We start from the raw sequence: 21,284 nt of genomic DNA, 5'->3' as shown, positions 1-21,284 counted from the left end.
CGGCGCAAGGGCCTGTACCCAGCACAGCCCTTCTGCTGGCCTTGGGGAACCTTCTCAGAAGAGGACACAGGACCCCAGACCTCCACGGGGACATCCCAGTGGGCCTTCCCTGGCCTCACTCACTGAGACAAGCCGGTGCGAGCACCCAGGGACCGGAGCTGCTGTCACAACGTCTGACACAGAGACGGAGACACAGACAGGCAGACAGAGACGGACAGGAAGGCTCCCTAGCCGGTGCAGCCAGGCAGTGGTGACGGAGGGCCCTGAGGACCGCCGGGCCCAGCTTCATCTCTCGTGCAGCCTGAGCCCAAGGACGAGGGGAGGGAGGAGATGGAGGCAGCTGGATGGAGCCCTGAGAGAAGGCTATCTCCTTTGGTATCTGGGCTGATGGCTGAAGGGTCCGGGGAGTAAGGAGAGCTTCAGTGTCTCATGGCTTCCCTCACGCTCCTGCTTCGTGCAGAGACAGCCAAGAGTGAGCTGGCTCTGCTTCCATCTGTCACCGCCCATACTAGCCGCTCTCTACCTCCCAGAGTCTGAGATTCCACTATCTCAGATGCGCTCACTGCTCTGGCTCTGGAAGGTTTTGTCTTTCAGAAGGTTCTAGGAGCCTTGGCAGAGAGCTCAGCACATGCCCCATCACGGGGTGAGAGGGAATCCTCCTGGGCGGGGCCTTCAGGGCTCCGCCCCCAGGTTTCATCCCAGGCTCCGCCCTCTGGCACTCAGGGGGCCTGCTGACATTCCATGCAGGTTATGTGCTCTGGACCCTCCAAGGCTCAGGGGGACCCAGGAAGGGACTGCAGATAGCTTAGCTGTGTGGCTTCCAATGCAGGAGTCTCCTGGAAAAGGGGTGTTCCTGCCAGGGACCCAGACCTCTCTCAGACTTGGCGGAAAAAGACTAGGCCTTTGCTCTCAATAAAGCCAGAGAGAATTGAAAAGAGATTGCTCTGGGAGACTGCTCTGGCCAGGGACTCGGCTCAGTGGATCTTTCCAGTCTTACATGCAGGATGATGGCTCCCCGAGGTGGTGGGCAGCTCTGCGTGGCCCTGGGCTGGGGGGTGGGGGTGGGGAGGGGGCGCTCTCAGGACTGGGCTCCTAACGCTGAGGATAGGATGGTGTGGTCCCCTGGATGGCCTGGGAGTTGGACCAGCAGAGATCCACTCTGGAGGCCACCTGGTTGGCCACCTGATTTTGCCGGTCCTTCCAGACAAGAAGAAGGTGGTGGGGATTATGCCCCAGAGGCAGGGGTCCTAGCTGATAGCTATAGCTCCAGCTTTAACAGTCATTTCTGGCTTGCGGGGCAGGAAGGGGGGAGACTCATTTTCTTTACTTTCATGGGGGGGCTTGGACAAAAGGTTTTTGGCATTCAGAGTCAAAGACCATTATCTGAATTGTTGGTGAATGGCTATCCAATTATTGAATTTCCATCTCTCTCCTCCAGAAAGTCCCAAATGGCTCCCTAAGGCCAGAGGGGGGCATGTGGGGCATGGAGCCCAGGACTAGAGCCGAGGCCTGCTAGGTGAGTGTCCTGCACACGGCCGGGCTGCAGGCCTATCCGTCCTCTCTGGACCCTCTGGACTGTTGTTGATGAGACACCAAGAAAGAAGAGGGTCAGGGCAAGGAAGGAGGATGGTCGCCTGTATCTGAATCAAAACCTTGGCGGAAAAGTTCGAGCTCCATTTGGGAATGATGGCGCCGAGGACAGAGGAGGACAGGCTGACGGGGTCAGGAGACCAGAGACGAGCACCCAGTCAGAGAGGGGGCCGTGAGCGAGGGGGTGAGATAAACTGCCCCCAACCTAGCGCTGAGAGAAGGGAAGGGATCAGGAGGAGGAAGAAGACTCAAAGTCCAGAGCGGCCTCCTCAGAGCCACCCAGCCTCTCTCTTTGGGAGCAGCTATACCCGCAAGAGGAAGGCTAACGGGCACCAAAGCCGAACCCGCTCTCAAGTTGCATCCACTGAAAAAACATGTGGCCCTGGAGGGAGCTGTCGTGGAGGCCCCCAACTTGCCCGAAGGAGAAGGCAGGACCCTCGTGCCCAAACCCTGAGCCAGAAATCTGCCAAGCACAAGAGGTTGAAGCCACCAGGTTTGCTGAGAGCCCGGGCCTCCCTCTGAGGCACCTTGGTCTGCTCGGTTACCAGGAAAGAAGAAGTGGGTCACGATGCCTTTCCTGCCCTGTAGGAGCAGCCCGTGGAAGGAGCAGAGACTAGCTCGGTCCAAGTCTCGCGGACTCAGCCTCACTGGTTCACGCCTGGGTCCTGGGTGGCTGCAGTGGCCATGGCTGCCCGCATCATCCAACACAGCCCTTTGGATTCATACCCTCACTGGCCAGTCCGCCTTCCTCTCACAGGTGACTGCCAGAGCCTGAGCTGACCCTGAGGTGCTGCGTGGCCAGGGCAGGAATGACAGGGGCTGCCAGTCAGGGTGAGGGGAGAGCCCAGCCCAGTGCTGAGGGCTGCGGAGAAGCTGGGCAGAGCAGGAACACGGTCTGAGTGGTGAGGCGAGGTGGAGGCAAAGTCTGGCATGAGAAGTGACCATGCGAGTGTGTTAAGTGGCTCGGGGTGGAATGGATTTCCAAACTCAAGAGTGGCAGTGACCAGTGTGGATGCTGGAACTCATCAGGTCGGTGGATAAAGGGCTAAGGAGACATGCAAAAGGAAGCGGGGTGATGAGATCAAATACAAAACCAGGAGCTGTGCGCTAGAGTGCCACCGCCTGGCCGTGGTGGGAATCGCATGGGTGGAGGGTGGATGGGGCCAGTGTGGGATCTAAGAGGACAGGCTGGGCAGCCGACGGTGACACTGCCCCGTCTGCAGCGGGCTGCTCTGTAACTGGGGAGCCCGGAAATCAGGGCTGCTCAGGCCCCAGGCAGAGAGGTCCAGGCCCCGGGCTCTGTGCTGGAGCTCCCAGAGGGGAGCTCCCTGCAGCGGGCAGGGCCAGTGCTCCGCTGACCGTCTCTTACCTTTGGTTTTAAAAGCAAAGTGACAGTGCTTGCACACATAGGGCCGGACGTCAGTGTGGGTGCGGATGTGTTTCTTCAGCATGCTGGGCTTCTTGCAGCGAATTCCACACTCCTCACAAACATATTTCCCTCGGCCGCGGCCTCGCACATATACATACTCTTCGTTTGATTTGTACCTATGAGCAACAGGCGTCATGGTAAAGTAACAAAAAAGGAGGAGAGGAGGCAGGTTCCCACCTCAGAAGATGCACGCGCTTCCTGGCCTCATCCAGCTCTTAGGGGCGGGGGGAGAGGGGGACGCGGAGCAGAGAGAACCAGGGGTGGGGGATCCGCCATGGAGCCCGCACCTGCCCTGTCCTCAGACAGGGAGTGGGGGGCGCGCCCCCTCCTGTCCCTCAGAGGCAGCAGGCCCTGGTGTTCCTGGCCAGGAGGGAAGCCACAGGAGCACAGAGGGTCTCTGGCCCATATCCAGCCTCATCATCAGCTTCTGCTTCCAAAGAGCAGCCGCTCTGGGCCACCGTGTAACAGATAGACTATAACAGATGACAACCACAGCTCCGGCAGCCACCACTGAGCCAGTGCTCACCCTGTTGCCGGACACCTGCCCACGCCCAGTCACAACCGCCACGGAGAGCCCGAGGCTTCCACAGCTAGAAAGGGACAGAACTTCTGAATCTGCCTGCCCCAGAGCCTGTCCATCCCCCACGAGGGGCGACCAGCACCAAAACAGTCCGCTCGGAGGCCCGCCAGACGCGCACGTGACGGGAGAGCGGAGGGCGCTTTATTTCCTGGTCCTCAGAGTCAAGACAGCCGGGGCCCGAAGCACTCTCTCCAGTCTTTTCCGTCTTGAGCTGAGCAGGAAGCTCTCAGGACCCAGATTCCAGCCACCTGGCCTCTCTCCAGGGATCACCTGGGGTCCTAGCAGGAAGTACCGTCAGCCTGCAGGAGCCTCCTGGGGCGGCCGGCCTGCCTGCTGGGCCTCAGGGCCACTGCGCTCTTGGCCATGAATCAGAATGCTCTTATTTCCACTTAGAAGGAACACATGAGTTCCACAAGCTCACTCGATACCATCCTCCTCAGAACGCCGTGTTGGCCTAACTCTGTAGATGTGTGAGTGTCTTGACAGGGATGGGAAGGCTGTGGCAGGGCCCTTGGAGGAAATCCTGGCATAATTCCAGGAGAAGAGCTTTCTGATTGTGAGGCCCAGGGTCCAAGGGCATAGGCACCTTAGGAGAGGTGTGGCTTTCTCCTCCTGCAGAGTCTGCCGCCAATGCCCAGCAGAAGGCCTGCCTGTGTCCACACTCACCTGTACATCTCCCTCCCACCCAGGAGGTTTGGCAACTCAGATTCTGGGTGGGGGTTCAGAGAGGCAGGGAGGGGACTTGGGGTAGGGGAAGGTGTAGGAAGTGACAGTGGCTGGGATTCAGTTCTGCTCCACTGGGACCATCAGCTCACAGCTGAGAGAATGCCACCAGGATGGGCCCGCAGGAGGAGACTCTGAGGGAGGGAGCCAGTGGGCAGAGGCACAGTGATCACCAACACTCACGCTCAGATGCACGCACACACCACACCACTTCCACTCTGCCCTGCTCGGAGGTTCCATGACAGCCTCTCCCCTCTCACTTCCAACCACGATGGAGCCTTTGGGTCCCCTGTCTTTCACCCCCTCCCACCCAGGCCTACAGCTGCTCCAATTTCTACCACATTATGTGCCTCCCTCTGTACATAAGACAACTCAGAAGGAGGCAGACAGTCCATCAAACTTGGCTACCCTCAGCCCCTTTGTTCTCCCTCAATAGCGAGTTTAAACCACAGGTGGGTGCCCAAATGGAGACACACACGTACACAGAGAAAGGACTCTGCTCGAGCCTCCAAGGGTGGTGCCGTGATTCAGGGGGTGGGGTGAGAAGGCATATACGAAACCCCGGACACCGCTTTGTCACACTCCATGGAAGGTGCACAACCTGCTGGGGAGCACAAGGGAGGAGCCTGGGTTGAGAGGGGCTAGAGAGGATGCTGAGAGATGGAGGCAAGAACAGAGGACCCCAGGCAGGCACCCCAGCAGCAAAGGCACGAGTGTTAAGATGCCTGGAGAGTTTGGTGGGCAGGGCAGACTGGATCATCATCAGCCTTGAAGGCCATGCCAAAAAGCTGAGACTTGGTTAAAGCTGTCTTAAAGATAAACATAAAGTCTCAACAGAGGATACTTCCTTGGTGCCATGGGGAATGGTCTGCAAGAGGAGAAACAGAATCTGGGTACAAGACACACGTATTGTACGACAGGGATTCAAAGCCTTCTGGATGTAGAATCTATAGGTCCTGGCGGCTGTCTGGATGATACAGGGGGCACCATGCAGGAGTAACAAAGATTTCAACTTAGCTAGCTCAAGTGGTACCAGCCACGGGCTTAGAGAGAAACAGTACAGGATTCTAGTCCTTAACTACTGAATGTGAGATGCTCATGAGAGAACTGAAGAAATGTCCACACACAACCAGAATTCCATGGGACTCAGGATGGGACGTGTAGCTTTTTGAGGAGGCAGGTGACTACTCAAGAGAGTACGAAAACAGAAAAAGGACAGTGAGAGGGCCCAGGAAGCACCCAAAGGTAAGGGTGGGTAGAAAGATGGTGCCAAAAGCCACCCCCAAGCAGAGAGATCCTGATAAAGAACCAGGAAAGAATGTGATTTGGGAGCCAGAGAAAAGAGGTGAGAGGAGGAGGCAATCAGCAGGGTCCAGGTGATGGGGATCAGGGGAAGGGTGGCCCCTGGGGTCCCAGGACTGGGAGAGGGCAGTTCTGGTTGGCCAGCCTGGAGCCTCTGACTTCTCTGCTCCTCAGAGGCCAGTCCTAGGGTCATGCAGCTTGGTGGTTCCCAAAGGACCAAGTCCAGGGACAGGTGTGGGGCAGCTGTCTGGTGTGGGCTGGGCCCTCCTCCCCTTCCCAGCCCAGGCTGTCCCTCCAGTCTGTGCCGGAGGCTGGATGGTCCCTTAGAGGGATCTCCCTGTGAGATCCCACCCCTTCCCAGCAGCTTCAGGCCTCCACCTCTGGACACATCCCACCACTGTGCATGCGAGCTCAGCTCTCCTGGTACCCAGCAGCTGCAGCCCCCGCCCCCCAGACCTCAGCCGGCCCCAGCGACCGCTCCACCTGCTTCCCTCGTCCTGCTGGCAGTCACGCCTCCTCATCGGCCCAGCCCAGCTCCCCTGCCGACTGTTCCTGTCAATGTCACGGGCTGCTAAATCCGAGTGACAGTGGCTTTATCCCGTCAGCCCTGTTGCCTACCATCTGGAGATACCTGCTGGCTTGGTGACCGGGTCTCCTCGGCAAGTTCCTTCTCTGCACCCCCACCCTCCCCACCGGTACCAACCTGCACGCTTCTCCCCTCACACCTGCCTCCAGGTGAGCTCCTCCACACACACCTGACTTTCCCCCTGGATGCTCATGGCTCCTCTGTCTCTCCAGCCCTGACCGCTCTGCTGTACACCCAGCTGCCCTCTCGGCGTCTCCCCGGGGGTCTCCAAGCACCTCACGGCCCACATTCCCAGAACCCTGTTTCCACGCCCCGCACGTGGACCACACTGCCTCCTGGGTCCCTACGTCAGTAAACGGCATGCACACCCGGCAGTGGCCAGGCCAGCGTCCCTGGTGCCTCCACATGCTTCAGTCTTCTCGGTCAGTCCAGCACCACGCCTGTCAACGCCACATGCGACATGCGTTCCAGGGAGGCCCACCTCCCAGCAGCCACAGTCCTCTCTCCTGCACCACTGCATACTTTCTTCTCCAGACAGCCAGAGGGGACTCTCCCCAAACACCGCCCATCCTGCGGCTCCTCCCAGTCCAAGGGTCCACTCAGTGCTCCTCCCGCTGCGCTCCATAAAGCCCCGCCCCTCACTCAGCGGGTGCTGCAGGCTCCGGGCACCTCCGGGTCCAGCTACCCCTCCAACTCTTCCCTTCACGGCGCTTCTCCGCCAACCACACCAAATGTCATCCCTTGCCTCCGAGTCCCTTTCCTCTGGCCTTCCACCTCCCCCTACCCTCCCTCCCCCGCCCCCCGCCCCCACCTGCTACTGTCTGTCTGTCTCCTTCAGGGCTCTGCCAATAGGCCCCTTCCTTCAGAGCCCTCTCTCACACCCCCATGGGCCTGGGGGTCCCACCCACTCCCCCTTCACGGCACCTGTCAAGCTGTGTGTCCTGTCATGGACCCTCACAGGGTAGTCCCTGTTAGTTAGCCCCACAGGGGCGGGGGACACATCTGCCTCATCCACTGGTGCATCCCCCGGGCCTAGCACAGTACTGATGCTCGGTAGGCATTGCTGGACAGACGGGAGCCAAGCCAAGGCCTTCTTTCCTCGTGTCTACTAGAGACCCTCAGTCAAGAAGCTCCCACAACACGAGTCTCTGAGCACAAGTTCAGTCTGACACTGTGGGCTCCCCACGGACGCGGCACATGGGCAGTCCCTCCCAACTATGGTGGACTGGCTGGCAGAACACCCCCTACTTTCTGGTAGGAACCGCTCTGTGCATAGAGAAAGTGAAAGAAAGTGTAGTCGCTCAGTCGTGTCCGACTCTTTGCGACCCTGTGGATTGTAGCCCACCAGGCTCCTCTGTCCATGGGATTCTCCAAGCAAGAATACTGGAGTGGGTTGCCATTTCCGAGGTCAGCATGAGAGCTGAGTCTGAGTCCCGGCTCCCGTGTGAACGTGCTGGGCGACCTTGGTGAAATCACTTCCCTTCCAGCGAAAACAGTCAAACTTTGCCCTTAGATGCACCAGTCACTGCCACAGGCCTGAGGTCATTCAGTCCTCCCACCAGCCCTTGGCCACTGTTCCCATTTATACAAATGTGAACCAAGGCCCAGGGAGTTCAAGTGATGTGACCAAGATCACACCATCAGCATCTTTTCCACTTTGTCCCCTGTCCCTGCACAGACGCTGCCTGGATGATTTTAGGTGATACGGACCAAGGTTTCCTTAGCACCTTCCTTCTCTGGGGTGCCCAGGGGCCTGTAAGACTGCAGACAGAGGAGAACAGCACTGCTCTCCTGCAGCCTTCCTGAAAGGCTGCCAGCTCGGGGTGGGACTGAGGGTGTTGACAGCTGCAGAAAAATGCCCTGCAAAGAGCCAGGGAAGGAAGCCAGAAATGCATGGTGGGGCGCCCAGGGGCATGGTCCTGCTTCCCAGGTCTGCTGGCCTCTCCACCCTCCAGCTGAGGCAGCCCTTCAACCTCAGAGGAAGTGCCTGCCCGACCCCCTGCCTGTGCCTAGCCTGCAAGACAGTTCGCTGCCTGGGTACAGCTGACTCACGGCTGTCTGATCCCTACCACCTGCCTGTCTTCTGCTGCTCTGATGAGCCAGGGATGTCAGCCAGTCTGGAAAATGCTTGGTTTTGTCTTAAAAAAAAAAAAAAAAAAGCTGTTTCTGTGGATTCCAAAATGTCTTAGAGAGACCTTGAGCTTGACTGCCTGAGGCCCAGGGCTGTGGGGGCCTGGGGTCACTACTCAGCACCGGGGCTCCCGAACCCTCGCCTGGAAGCAGCTTTTCTGTTCCACTGCCCTGGGTCAGGAGGGGAGTGGAACTGCCAGAATCTTCTGGGTCTGTTTTCATTCTTATGCTATAGCTCTGAGACTCATGGATTCAAAGGAAAAGAAAGAGAATCTTGCACAGTCCCTTCATCAGGAGAGTCTTATTATTTTCATCTGACAGAGAAGGAAACAGAAACAGAGGCTGTGTGTCTTGCCCAAAGTCACAAAGGCAGCTGGAAAGTGGTGAAGCAGGAACCGGAACCCAGCTCTGACCCCCAGTGCTCTTACAGATGACAGTCTGACCCCCTGCCTTCAGCAGCTTCCCCTCCAGTCCTGCCACTGGAGATGCTGAGCTGCCTGACTCTGGCCATTCAGCATGTGACCCCTTGGGTTGTGGCTCCAGCCTTTTTGGAGGCATTTCTGAAACCTGAAGTTTTCCCCAAGCACTTGGGAACTCAGCGCACAGCTCTGAAAGGAGATGGCATATCCCTTCTGCTCTGGATTCCAGAAGAGGGGGTGTGGAGGAAATTAAATGGCATCTTGGGCAAGGTGATAGGTGAGTTGTTCTTAGACTCTGCATAAGATGAAGACTCAGCAGTGAAGCTGCCCTGTGAGGTGGTGAGGGCCCTGTGACTAGTGCTGTTCACTCAGAAGCCAGGCGGGGAGGCCCTGTAGCAGGAGAGAATGAGTGGTTATGGCAGCTCAGAGACAGAGGGGCTTTCAGGGCTGTAAAATGGGTATATTTACCCTCTGAAAAGAAGCGACAGTCCCTCCGTTGTGTCCAACTCTTTGTGATCCCATGTAGCCTGCCAGGCTCCTCTGTTCATGGGAGTCTCCAGGCAAAAATACTGGAGTGGGTTGCCATTCCCTACTCCAGGGGATCTTCCTGACCCACGGATCGAACCCGGGTCATATGCATTGCAGGCAGATTCGTCACCATCTAAGCCACCAGGGAAGCCCTGTTTATCCTCTAAATTTATCCAATAAACAGAAATACTGATTCCTGACCAAATGGGGGCTCAGGGCACTAGAAGGGTGGGAGTGTGTTGGGGAGGAGCGGTGAGCTGGCCACACGACTGAGTGAAACGGAGGAGGTACAAGGAGGAGGGAGAGGTTGGGGCTGAAGTGAGCTAGAAGGCAGGTCACAGTCTCTCTCTAAAGGGAGAGTGGCTACACCCTTCCAGCCAAGTGTTGTATGAGGCTGTCAGATCTTCTGGGTTTTCAAGAAAACCACAAATCCAGATTAAAAATAATAATAATAATATTAGCATACCCTTAGATAGCTCTTACTGGGTACCGAACACTATTTTAAATGCTTGGCATACCTTTCCTCATTTAAACCACAAGGTAGCCCCATGCCACAGGGAATTTAATCATCATCCATAAGAAAATAGAGTCACAGAGAGGTTCAGTAACCTGCCTGAGGTCACACAGACAGCAAGTTAACAGAATCAGAATTTGAACCAAGGTCACATGTTACAAAGCTCAGGCACTTAATTGCTATGAAATTCTAAGACTTAAAATCTCCTCTTTAAAAAAACAGTTTCAGGCAAGCAAAATAGGAGAGGCAGATTTAGCCCAGAGCTAAACTTGTGGCTCAGAGTAAATTCCCCAAGGTCATGTGGCTAGTAGATACCTGTCTTGACCTTTAAACTCATGACTTCTCTTTCCACCAAACTTCATTTTTCTCTTGAATGAGGGGGATAAACTCAATGACCTCGGTGTGACCTTCCTAATTTGAGCTCTGAGGAGGCTGTTCTGAATGTATATTATTGATGTTTTCATATATTGTTAATAGTTTATCCTAAAAATTCTCAACTCTCCTCCAGATTTGGACATTTTAAAGTCTTGTCAAAATTCTGATTTTATTATGATCTTGTAGCCAAATACACTTTCCCCCAGGGGCACACAGCCTGGGTATAATCATGCAAAAGGAGAGGAAGATGCGAACAGAAATGTGCACACTGTTCCTCTGAGGCAACCCACGCTTGCAGGCAGCCTGTGTCCCATGAAGCGAGGCTCAGGGTTGGTTCCCGGTGGTCACTGGCCCCCCGGAGGTCTGGCCACAGTAAGCCCACCAGCTTGTCTGCAGTGACTTGTTGCTCTCTGGGTGAGGCTCAGAAAGGAAGGGATGTCTGTGGAAAGAGAAGCAAGTGCCAGGTGGCACTGAGCTGTGTATCTGCTAAAAATATTCTGTTGCCAAGAGGTTGGGAACACACCCTTTGGTGACAAGTATACTGGGGAAGCTGAGCTGTGGGTCATGGGGGAAGTTCACATGGTTCTGGACACATTACAGACTCTCATTTTGTCAGGGTTCTGCAGAAATCATGTCACATCACTACATCTGGGGTGGTTGCTGTTTAGTTGCTAAGTCATGTCTGACTCTTCTGCGACCCCATGGACTATAAACTGCCAGGCTCCTCTGTCCATGGGGTTTCCCAGGCAAGAATACTGGAGTGGGTTGTCATTTCCTTCTCCAGGGGATCTTCCTAACCCAGGGATTGATTGAGGGTCTCCTGTATTGGCAGGCGGATCCTTTACCACTGAGCCAGTAGGAGTGGGGGCATTTAACGCAGGGTCTAGGGACAGACCTGCTGTGCCAAGAATTCCTCGGCACATGTGTAACACAAGCATAGGCTCAGAGCCTGACAGCGCAGCGTCTATTTTAAGCAGTATTCCATGTATTTACTCAATAATACTTACAAAGGCCTGGTCTGAGCCTGGCCCAGAAAGGCAAAGCTAAATAAGACTCTGACCTTGGTCTCCAGAATGAATAACAGGCACTTAAAAGACGGTAAAATAAAGACAGAGAACCCATGACACAGACAACTCACAAAGTGCCATGGAGGATCGGGTGGGTCTTAGGTGACTTTTGTGGGTGAATCAGATCTGACTGGGGAGACTCCTGTTTTGGGAGTCCCCATCTGGTGCAGGGTGGGGGATGGAGTGGCCTGGGAGGCCTGGAAGCTGGGGGATGGTTTTGTAATTATATGGAGCCCAAGACAGGGCAGAGGCAAGGGTAAGAGGAAAAAGGGCACAGACTCCAGGAGTCCAGGCTGCCTGACAGAGACAGGAGGGGAGGGCAGGTCAAGAAGCCTTCCTTTACACTTTTCAGAAGCACTCCCATCACGGAGGCCATGACTATTCTGCAGGCTTGCATCTGTGCCATTGGGGCTGTTTTCTCGATTTTTCTGGTGTGATTTCTCATTCTAGGGGGACATCAGCAAACAGCATCAGCTGCCCTGAAGACAGCAGCTCAGGGGTCTGACACACAGCACTCAGGTCTGAAGAGAGGAGGTGGCTTTTATTCTAAAGAAATTAATACGGTAACTTGAGACGCTGTGCGGTGAATGACTGAGTGCAGAAGCCTAAGAACTACCGAGAGCAGGCACCCAGCCCGGGCTGAAACCAGCTCAGGCCCAAAGAATGCAGCCAAGGCCCTGTTTCCGACCAGACGGTGACATTAAGGAAGGAGGCAGGATGCCAGAAGCTGGGCCTGTCGTGTTCAGAGAAGTGAAACTGCCAACAAGGAGTGGACCTCTTAAAGGTGCCCATTTACATGGGGGTGCCCCAGCCTTTAGCAGGCCCTGACTTGCAGGGCCTTTCACACTGTGCTCAGGATTTAAGGAAGGGGAGGCTGAGCAGCAGGGTTCTGGGCCCCCATGTCCCCCATCGCATTCAGCTGTTTTTCAGAATAGGAATCTATATAAACTGAACTTTGTAAAAAAGAGTGCCGTGAATTTAAAATCAATTTGAAAATCACTGTTAAAGCACATTCATGCTGGGAAGGACCTAAAAATCTTCAACTTCCTGGGTGGGAGGGGCCTAGTGCCCCCTCTGATGAGGTCATTCTTAGGGCGGCCCATCCACACCCCCTCTTGGGCATATCCACCTCTGGCACCTGGGGTCTCATGGTGTCCCAGGCAGCACCTTCAGCTCCGGGCAGATCTCCCCTTAATTAAGCTAAAGTTGACCTTGTGTAGTTTGAGCACATTTCAGTGCAAGCCCTCTTGCACATGATGGTCCCTAAAGGATGCTGCTCTGCCCAAGATTCCTCTGCTTCAAGCCTCAAACAGATGTGCTCAAGATGGATTCCAGATTCCTCCCTAGATCTTCCCAACCCTTCCAGGTTGTCCCTCTTAAAATGGGATGCCCCAGAGCACCCAGAGGCCCCCTGTTGTGACTGGAGCCAGTCCAGCCTGATGCAGGACTATGGTTGGCTAGTTCTCCCAGCTTCACTTCCTTGTTCCCCAGACAGGAAACAGGTCAAGAATGGGGAAGTGACCAGATCCTGGAGATTGGATCCATGTTTTACTCTTTACTAAAAAGCACAAAAAGAAAGTCAGCCAGGATCAGAGGTGTTTCTTTTGTCAGGGAAAAAGCAACAACTAGCATTTGTGGAGTGTTTCCTCTGTGGTAGGCATGTATTATAGGAATTATAATCAAGCCTTGGCATGGACAAACCTCAGGGGTCGGTACAGAAGCCTGGCCTGTGTCTTGCAGGCAGAGGGGATGGGGACGGTGTTCTGTTACAGCCGTGCTCTGGAAGCGCCCCCTGAGGCTGGCGTGCAAGGGTGAGTTGAGGGGAGCCTGACCAAGGCAAAGCCATCTGTGATAGCAGCTGATGAAATATGTGTAGACACTGGGTGCCTGATCAGTGCCTATAGGCCAGTGGCTATGAGGCGCTGTGCCACCATACCCTGGGGAACCTCAGGGTTTCCTCAATGCTCAGAGATTCGTATGCCTCAAGATGCAAATAAGAAAAGGCTGTGAACTATGTCAGATTCCCATAATGAATGCCGGGTGTCTCTGTGCTGGGGAACAGCTGTGAGGTAATGACAGCTGTCTATGGGGTCACACAGAGTTGGACACGACTAAAGTGACTTAGCAGCAGCAGCAGCAGCAATGACAGCAAGGTTTTCCCAAATACATGAAGGCACCAGGGTAGCTACTGATTCTTTTCATGAAGGGGCCGGCTGGCATTACTGGCTGCTTCAACCTGCAGAACCCACAAGGAGGCTGTGTGTTCGGGCCCCAGACTTATAGACTCAAATCTTACAGGGCAAGAGAAGAGAGTTCCATTCTAGTTGTCCCATGATGGCAGGCACCTTCTTGGCTCTTGCTCTGAGCAGATCTGCTCTCTACCAGCTGGGAGTAGAGGAGAAGCCAGGCTCATAGAAAATCTGTCCACAGATGCCTCGGGTCACAAGTATAATCAATGCCAGTCTCCTGGGAGGTGGCTCAGTCCACAGGCAAAACCAAGACAGGTAGGAAGATCTGGGCTCATTTTAAAAAAGAATGTTTTAACCGCAGAGCTACAAACTTGGAGCAAAGCAAGCTTGAGTGGTAATGAGCCCCCACCATGGATAGTGTGTAAGCACAGACTAAAAGTCAGGTTTGGGGCAAAATAGATTCCTATGGGAGAGAGGCTGGATTTGAGGTGGGTCTAGTTGGAATCTAAATGGACACAGTACCCAATCTGGTGCTCCAGCCGCAAACAGCCTGCAGGGGGATAGGGTGAGAAAACAGGAAGGAAGGATGTGGTCATGGCTCAGAGGGTGAAAGGACCTGTCTGAGGTTGCACAGTTACAGCGTGGTGAAGTTGGGATCCACTTGCTTAGTTTGGGATGCTGCAGAGTGCAATGGTGAGGCATGGGTTGGGGGGTTGGTAGGGTCAGACTGCTGGGGTTCAAATCCTGCCTCATTCCCACCAGTTGTGTGGCCCTGAGCATGCTCCTGCCCCATGGCAGGGTTGGTGTTGATGACTCAGAGCAGCTCGCTGTGGCTGTGGAATGGCTTTATTATGATACCTCTTGGCTGAACCCCTTAGCTGTGTGATCCTGGGCAGGTTGCTTAACCTCTCTGTGCCTCAGTTGCTTCATCTGTAAAATGAGGATCATGTACTGTTTCTTGACTTGGGGGTAACGGGACATAATTTGTGTAATTATACAAAATTATACATCATTTTGTAATAGCTCATAGACTGTACTTTTATGACTTGAACTGCTTTTGTGTGTATGGTCTGTTTCAATTTTAAAAACTACTGAAAGTAGTAGTATATACTCACAGGGTTATTGTGAGGTTAACTTTGTTAGTTTATGTTATGTGCTTAGAACTGTGCCTAGCACATAGCAGGGGATCAGCCTGTATCTGATCTGCTGTCTAGCACTCTGCCGTGAGAGCGATCATCACAATTAGGTTTAATTTTTAACAATGTAAGGAGGGACTTCCCTGGTGGTCCAGTGCTTAAGACTCTGTGCTGCCAATGCAGGGGGCCTGGGTTTGATCTCTGATCAGGAAACTAAGATCTCACATGCTGTGTGGCACGGACAAAAGATTTTAAAAAAATGTAAGGAAAACAAGTGTCCCCAGTTTTGATAGACTGCGAAGCATGGAGATGTCCTTCCCTCCCAACTCAAAGGGGAAGCCCTGGTTTGGGGCTAAGATGCCAGTGGAATGCCCATCCCTGGCGTATACCGACCAGCTGATACAGGAAGCAAGGGCTGAAGTTCCATCATCCCCTCCTCCTCCCCAGCCACAGGCAAATTTGCAAAGGAATTCAGAACATGCTGATGAGGATGCTGAAGCCCTTGGAAGCCCTCTGAGACCATGGGCAAGGGGATGATGGTGAGGACCAAATTCCAGTGATGAGGATGGAATTGCCGACTTGGAACATGAAGCATTCCAGCATCCACACTTGGATACTGAATACATGGCTGAAGCCATCATTTATTCCTCCTACAACACATGATCCACCAGACAGGGAGTCTGTACCACTTATACTCCAGCAGTCTGTGCAAGACAGCTTTTGAAATGGAAATCAGTGTGATGAAAGATCAAGACCCAATAAAGAAAATGCAGGGTCAATAAAAGCCTCAGTGGAGTTAACCAAACTGTCAGATTTATATCAGAATGATAGAGGTGCGAGATGGCGAACAGTTTTAGAAGAAATTCCGAGTTTAAAAATAAAGAGATTTGGTTATTTGCACTTGAAAAACAGAAAACAAGGCTTCCCTGGAGGCCTGGCAGACTGGACCATGTGAGCTTTATGTTTACAGGCGACCTTTCACCAACCCATCACCTTAAATGACTGACCGAAGCTGTAGCCAAATGAGGGTCCTCACTACTGGAGGATGGGGCTGAGGTCTTCACACAGCCACAAGCAGGAATGGTCCCTGGACGGCTTGAGCTCCTGCTGGCTGATCACATCTCATCCTCTCTTTGGTTAAAAGCTTTGAATGCTTTGGGTAGTTCTTAGCATGATAGAAGAGATGGGCACTTTGCATAGAGGGAGGCAGGGTGAGCGACGTGGCTGTTGAAATCTTCCAGAGCTCATACATTTAGTTCAGACTGTTACCACCACTGGCTCAGTTATCCTTCAGAAATACCATGTCTATGAAATCTTGTCAGAAATTAAAAGATGTGCTGACCAGATAGCAGAGGACATCTCATCTGCCTCCAGTCCAGTGAACCTGGTCATGATCAGGCACTGGACGTGAAAAAGCAAACCCTGAGAATGAACATGAGGTGCTGGCCTCCAGGGACACGGCTCTTTTGGAATCATCTAATGTAAAGGGGAGTAGAAGCTTCTGAACCTCCCTGAAGATATTTTTCAAGGACCGGGAACTACACCCCAAGCACACAATGGGCCATCTCCTTGTGGCCTTCATCATGTTCCACGCTTCTCGGCCCCTCCCAGCCCTCACCTTTGGGAGCCGGTTTCCTCTCTTCTGTTCATTCCAGTGCTCACCCTGGGGATGCAAGTCTCAAAAGATTACAGCTTCTGACACGGCCTCCAAAGAGTCTTCTTTATGAGAGGAGAGAGGATACCTCCCCCTGCCAACTCCACCCTTCACCACGGGCCCTGGGGTAGCACTACCAAGCACCAGCACCAGCATCACCATCATCTCTATCCGCAAACATTCAGTGGGGTCCACTCAGGGCCCAGCCAGGGGCATGTGGAGGGGCAGGGACAGGGTTCAACTGGGATTTGCCATGCAGGTGACTGAGAATCAGAAGATGCAGAAAGCAGGGTCCCCAGTGAGTGGCAGGGGCCTGTGAAGGGAAGAACCCAGGATCTGGAGACACAGAGGTTTGAATCTGAATTGCAGCTCTGTTCCTCACTACCCAAGTGACCACGTCAAGTTCCTTTGCCTCTCTGAGCCTCAACCCCCTCATCTGAAGAATGGGTGTGTGTGTGTGTGTGTGTGTGTACACTATTCAGCAAGGGGTGATGGGATTAGAAATTATATTTGTGAAGGGCTTAGTGCTGAGTTCTGTCCCTGGGGCACAGCAAGCCCTCAATAGGCCACGGGTGCTATTATTGCAGAGGGGGTGGGAGAAGTTGATGGGAGGGTAGGAGGGTGCAGGGGAGGGACAGGATTGCGAGGGGACTGTTGGAGGGGACAGGGCTCAGTCCAGGGGGTCACATGCTGCATTTCAATCAGAGGTCACCAGAGGTCAGTAAGTTGCCTGAGGTCCCCCCCTCAAATTCACACAGGCATTAACAGCAGAGGGCTTCCCAGGTGGCTCAGTGGTAAAGAATCTGCCTGCCAAGCAGGAGACTCAGGAGACAGAGGTTCTATCTCTGGGTCAGGAAGATCCCCCAGAGAAGGAAATGGCAATCCACTCCAGTATTCTTGCCTGGGAAATCCCATGATCAGAGGAACCAGGCAGACTTCAGTCCATGGGGTGGCAAAGAGTTGGACACAACTGAGTGACTAACATTGATGGCGGAGCCAGGACTATGTCGGCCAGAGACTCCCATCTCCAAAGTGGGGCTGGGGCTGACGAGACTGGGTGTGAGCTCCTCAGAAAAGGCTGCTCCATCCCCATGAGTCCACATCTCCCCGCACCAGGCCCTGCGCCGGTAGAGAGCTGAGTCAGCGCACAGCCTCTCCAGGAGGCCTGAGGACAGCTCTCCAGCACACTGGCCCTGGAGCGTCACTTACATCTGCCGTTCACAGCACGTGAAGTGCCTTCCAGAGCAACCGTCGCCAAGAAGGCAACCCTGTGGTTGGAATGACACCCAGATGAGATGTAGAATCAGCTCAGAGCGGCTGGATGAGAACAGAGCCTGCTGAGGTTTCCCACAGCTCTCCGCGGTGTCTGCTGAGCTCGGAGGCAGGCACCGCACGTGTCCTCCAGCATTCTGCTTCACAACAGCCTGGGAGGCAGAGACGGCTGTCTGTGCTCCAGAGATGGAGGAACTGAGCCCAGAGACGCAGAGACCTGCCCTCAGCATGCCAAAGATCATGCTGATCAGCCCACTGCCTACATTGTAAAATGTACAGTTGTGAACTCTAAGTGCATTTTCTGAAAAGGATTTCTCCTGCCCATGGGCTCTAAGGCTGGCCATGAAGGGGAACATGTATTTGTCTGAACCAAACAGAAAATAATGCAAGTCAAGATAAGGTGAGACAACAGGTCTGGGGGCTTCGGAAGAAGAGGTGAAGTATGGCAGGCAGCAGCAGGCTGGGGAAAGGTCTGGGAGGCTCCATGGAACAGGGCCATTTGACCCAAGCTTTGAGGACAGTCCACTGTGGGGATGTGGAGCTAAAGAAGAGGAGAGGTCCATGTGGAGGGAACAGCAAGTTTAAGAGCAGAGGCAGGGAAGCCTGGGATGTCTGGAAGGTTGGGCTGGGGCAGAGAGAGGCACCAAGGGAAGTGATCTGGGGCCACTGGAGTGCTCTCAAACATGGGGTGCTCTGGAGGGGACTGGGGAGCCAGTCAGGGCTCTTGCTGAGCCAGGCTCTCCGGCCAGTTGTCTGGTAGAGTTATAGGAATAACGGGATTTAAAAATAGCCCTAGTGCACGAAGCATCTATAAAATTTAGTTATTTTCATTTGTGTGTTCCCATAAGGAAAAAATTGGGATGAATAATATGGCCTTCTCCATTTAATGGAAAAGTGACAGAGGTCCTTCCCCACCCCCACTGACACCTGTGACCCCATGACCCCATCACAGGCCCCTCCACAGCCTATTCATCTCCCACTCGCTGCAACTCCTGTCCCCCCTCCAGCCTCACCAGCACCACAAGCCTCTAGCCTTGGGCCAGTTTGTTCATCTGGAAGAATCTTCCCTCTCCAGCCCTCTGCCTGTGTTACCTGCCCCTGGTCCTCGGCTCACCGCTGCACCCTCAGAGGTGCTTCCAGCGCACACCCAGCCTCCTGGTCAACAGCTGTGTGTGCAAAGCCAGCCAGGAGGCACCAGGAGCGGAGCAATGGGACTCACCAAGCTGCCATGTTTGTGTGTTCAGTCCTCAGAACAGCCCTTGCTTGTGTCAGCAGAGCTCTCCCCACTCAGCAGATGAGAAAGGGGGCACTGAGGGACTGAGCAACTGCGCCAGGTCACACACCCAGCAGTGATGCAGAAGGACCCGGCCTCAGAGGCCACACTCCTGATTCCTCCCCGCCGCCGCAACCCTGCCTCTCTCCTGCCTGACCAGGGTCCTTCCAGGCATGCCAGACTCCATCTCCAGACACACACTGGTTCTGTGCCACTGGGGCCACGTGATCGAGGCTTTCTCATTTAAGCCTCACCTCAACCCCAGGAAGCGGAGTTCCAGTCACCCCCCAGAAGAGGAGCAGTTGCACAGGTGGGCTAATAGCTGGTCCCAGATCAGACAGCTCATTGGGGCAGAGCCAGGGCTGGCCCTGGGTCTCTCAGACTCCAGGCACGGTGATCTTCCTCGAGACTGTAGACGACAACCCAGACCAGTGTGCCCAGCCTCCCTCCCAATTATGCCCCCACCCCACCCACCCACCGGAAGTGATCTTCCCATGAATTGCATAAAGGCCTGCAGTGATGCTTCTCCGAGCCAGGTGCCTCGGGCCCTCCAGGCATCTGAGCTCAGAAACAGGCTTGCCTGAGCAGAAGCCCAAGGTTCCTGCCCCAAGGGCTCACAGTCACAAAATCACAGGTTTCACATGCTGGTTACGTGGTTACGTCTTCCTAACACACATTAGCATAAAACATGACAAATGTAATAAGAAGCATTTGTGGGAGCCGCCTGACATCACCCCGACGGTTTGTACCACAGCCTGCAGGAGGTTCTCACCGGGTAGGTGCCATGCAGCGGGCCGGAGTGGGTGGGAGCCAAAGGCCCAAGAGTCCAGGGAGGGGACAAGACACATGAAGGATTCTTGGGAGGACAGAAGCAAACTTCCCAGCGTGGTGTGGGTGAAAGCACCCTGATTCTTTGAGAGGAGAGGGACGGCACCCAGGCCCACCCAGCAGGTGGGGTGTAGAGAGGGTTCCCCAAGGTGCATGGCCAGGCCTGTGTGCATAGCCTGCTGGAACCCCAACCTCCTCCTTACTACTTCCTGCAGGAACCCAGTGCTTGACCCCAGCCAGGAGTCTCGTGGTTGTACTAGGGAGAAGGTCCAACACCTGGGGAGCCCAGCTGGCTGCTTTTAGTGTGTTGTCTCCGCTGGGACGGCCCTTCCTGGCACACCGGGCAGAGGAGACCAAAGGAAGAGGGTGAAGGGTGAGGATTCTTTGGTGAGGATTTGAGCAAGCATGATGGATGCCCTGTCCTGCCGGACCCCAGGCGAGGCCCCAGTGCATTCACAATAGCCTCTCCCCCGCCTCAGGTAAGGGCTGGCTGACTAAAGGCACTCTGGCCCCTAGAAGGGGGAAGAAAAAGAGCCTGGACCAGCGTGGGGGCATCCGTGGATCACTGCTGGGCCCTTTCCTGCAGCAACAAGACCCCACGGGCACCCTGCTGGAGTCCAGATGGGGGACGGCCCAGCCTGTATGAATCCACAGCACGCTGGCTCCTTCAGCCTCAGCCGGAGCTCCTGGGTCACCTCTCAGCCTATGGCTGGCTCCCCAGGGACACTCCGTTCCCCTGGTGCAGACCCATCCAAGCCACCACCTCCTCTCAGCCCCTCCACTCCTCCCTCCCGACCCCTGACCACCGAGGAGGAGGAGGACACATGTCCTCGGCTGCCCTCCTCACGGGAAGGGTTTACCACTTGCCGGGGAAATCAAAACCGACAGAGGGCAGACGCTGGGAGGTGACAAAGCTCAGAAAAATCGTGGTTTGTAGAGTCTGGGCCTGAGCTCCTGAGCTAAGCAGTCTCAGACACTTCCGAGAGACAGCCTGACTGCTGCATCTGCTGATGTTTAGAAAGTTGATGGCAACTGGTCTCCTCCTCCCTGCTAGGGGGTGGCTCCCCTTCTTTCTGAATCAGCCTGGGCCCAACTGGACCCGCTGGGTGAAGACATTGTCCCCTTGGGCCCCTAAGGGTCCTGCCTCCCAGCTGAACAGCACAGCCGGCGGACCAGCCTCTCCACCCTCTGCCCTGCTGGCCGTCTCTACTCCTCACAGCCTTCCCCGGGGAAGTGCCCTGTCTGCTCCTGGCTCCAGTTCCCAGAAGCCTGGCCTGGCCCCTGGCTGGCCACCTCCTGGCCCCAGTCTGCCAGCTGCATTGCCAGTGGGTCATAAGGCCTTGCTCACAGCCTGGCTTCTCCCTGACTGCCTTACGTTTGTTTTGCCTCCTGTGTCCATTCTGTCTGCTCTCACCATGTTCCTGGGAACTGGCCTGCCCAACACGCCTGCCCCCTGGTACCCAGGCTCCAGACCAGTCTGCCTTCTGCTGGCTGCTATGCCTCGGGACACACCTCCCACCAGCTGGGCTATCCTTCTTTGGTCTGCAAGCCGCCCATGGTGACAGAGGACACCCATCCACAGCACAGATCCAACATTCTGCTTGGAGTTCAGGCCCTGCTCTTTCTCTGATCTGATGCCTTTAGCTTCCTTTCTTGGCCTTGGCTGATTCTGCTTGTTCGGAGATCTGC

At 54.8% G+C, this 21,284-nt stretch overlaps 1 protein-coding gene across 9 annotated transcripts in view; it reads right to left on the bottom strand.

The window, feature by feature from the left end:
- Nucleotides 1-21,284, bottom strand: part of HIVEP3 (HIVEP zinc finger 3) — a 533,699-nt gene that overhangs the window by 15,182 nt on the left and 497,233 nt on the right. For all 9 annotated transcript variants that reach the window (XM_043877706.1, XM_043877708.1, XM_043877702.1 and 6 more), the window contains one exon: nucleotides 2,960-3,135. In XM_043877706.1, the coding sequence (XP_043733641.1) occupies nucleotides 2,960-3,135 (176 nt within the window). The remainder of the gene's footprint in view (nucleotides 1-2,959; nucleotides 3,136-21,284) is intronic.

Source organism: Cervus elaphus, chromosome 20, assembly GCF_910594005.1.
Source record: "Cervus elaphus chromosome 20, mCerEla1.1, whole genome shotgun sequence".
Taxonomy (NCBI): Eukaryota; Metazoa; Chordata; class Mammalia; order Artiodactyla; family Cervidae; genus Cervus; species Cervus elaphus.
Note: the sequence above shows the minus strand (reverse complement) of the source record. Positions and strands in the feature narration are given on the sequence as shown.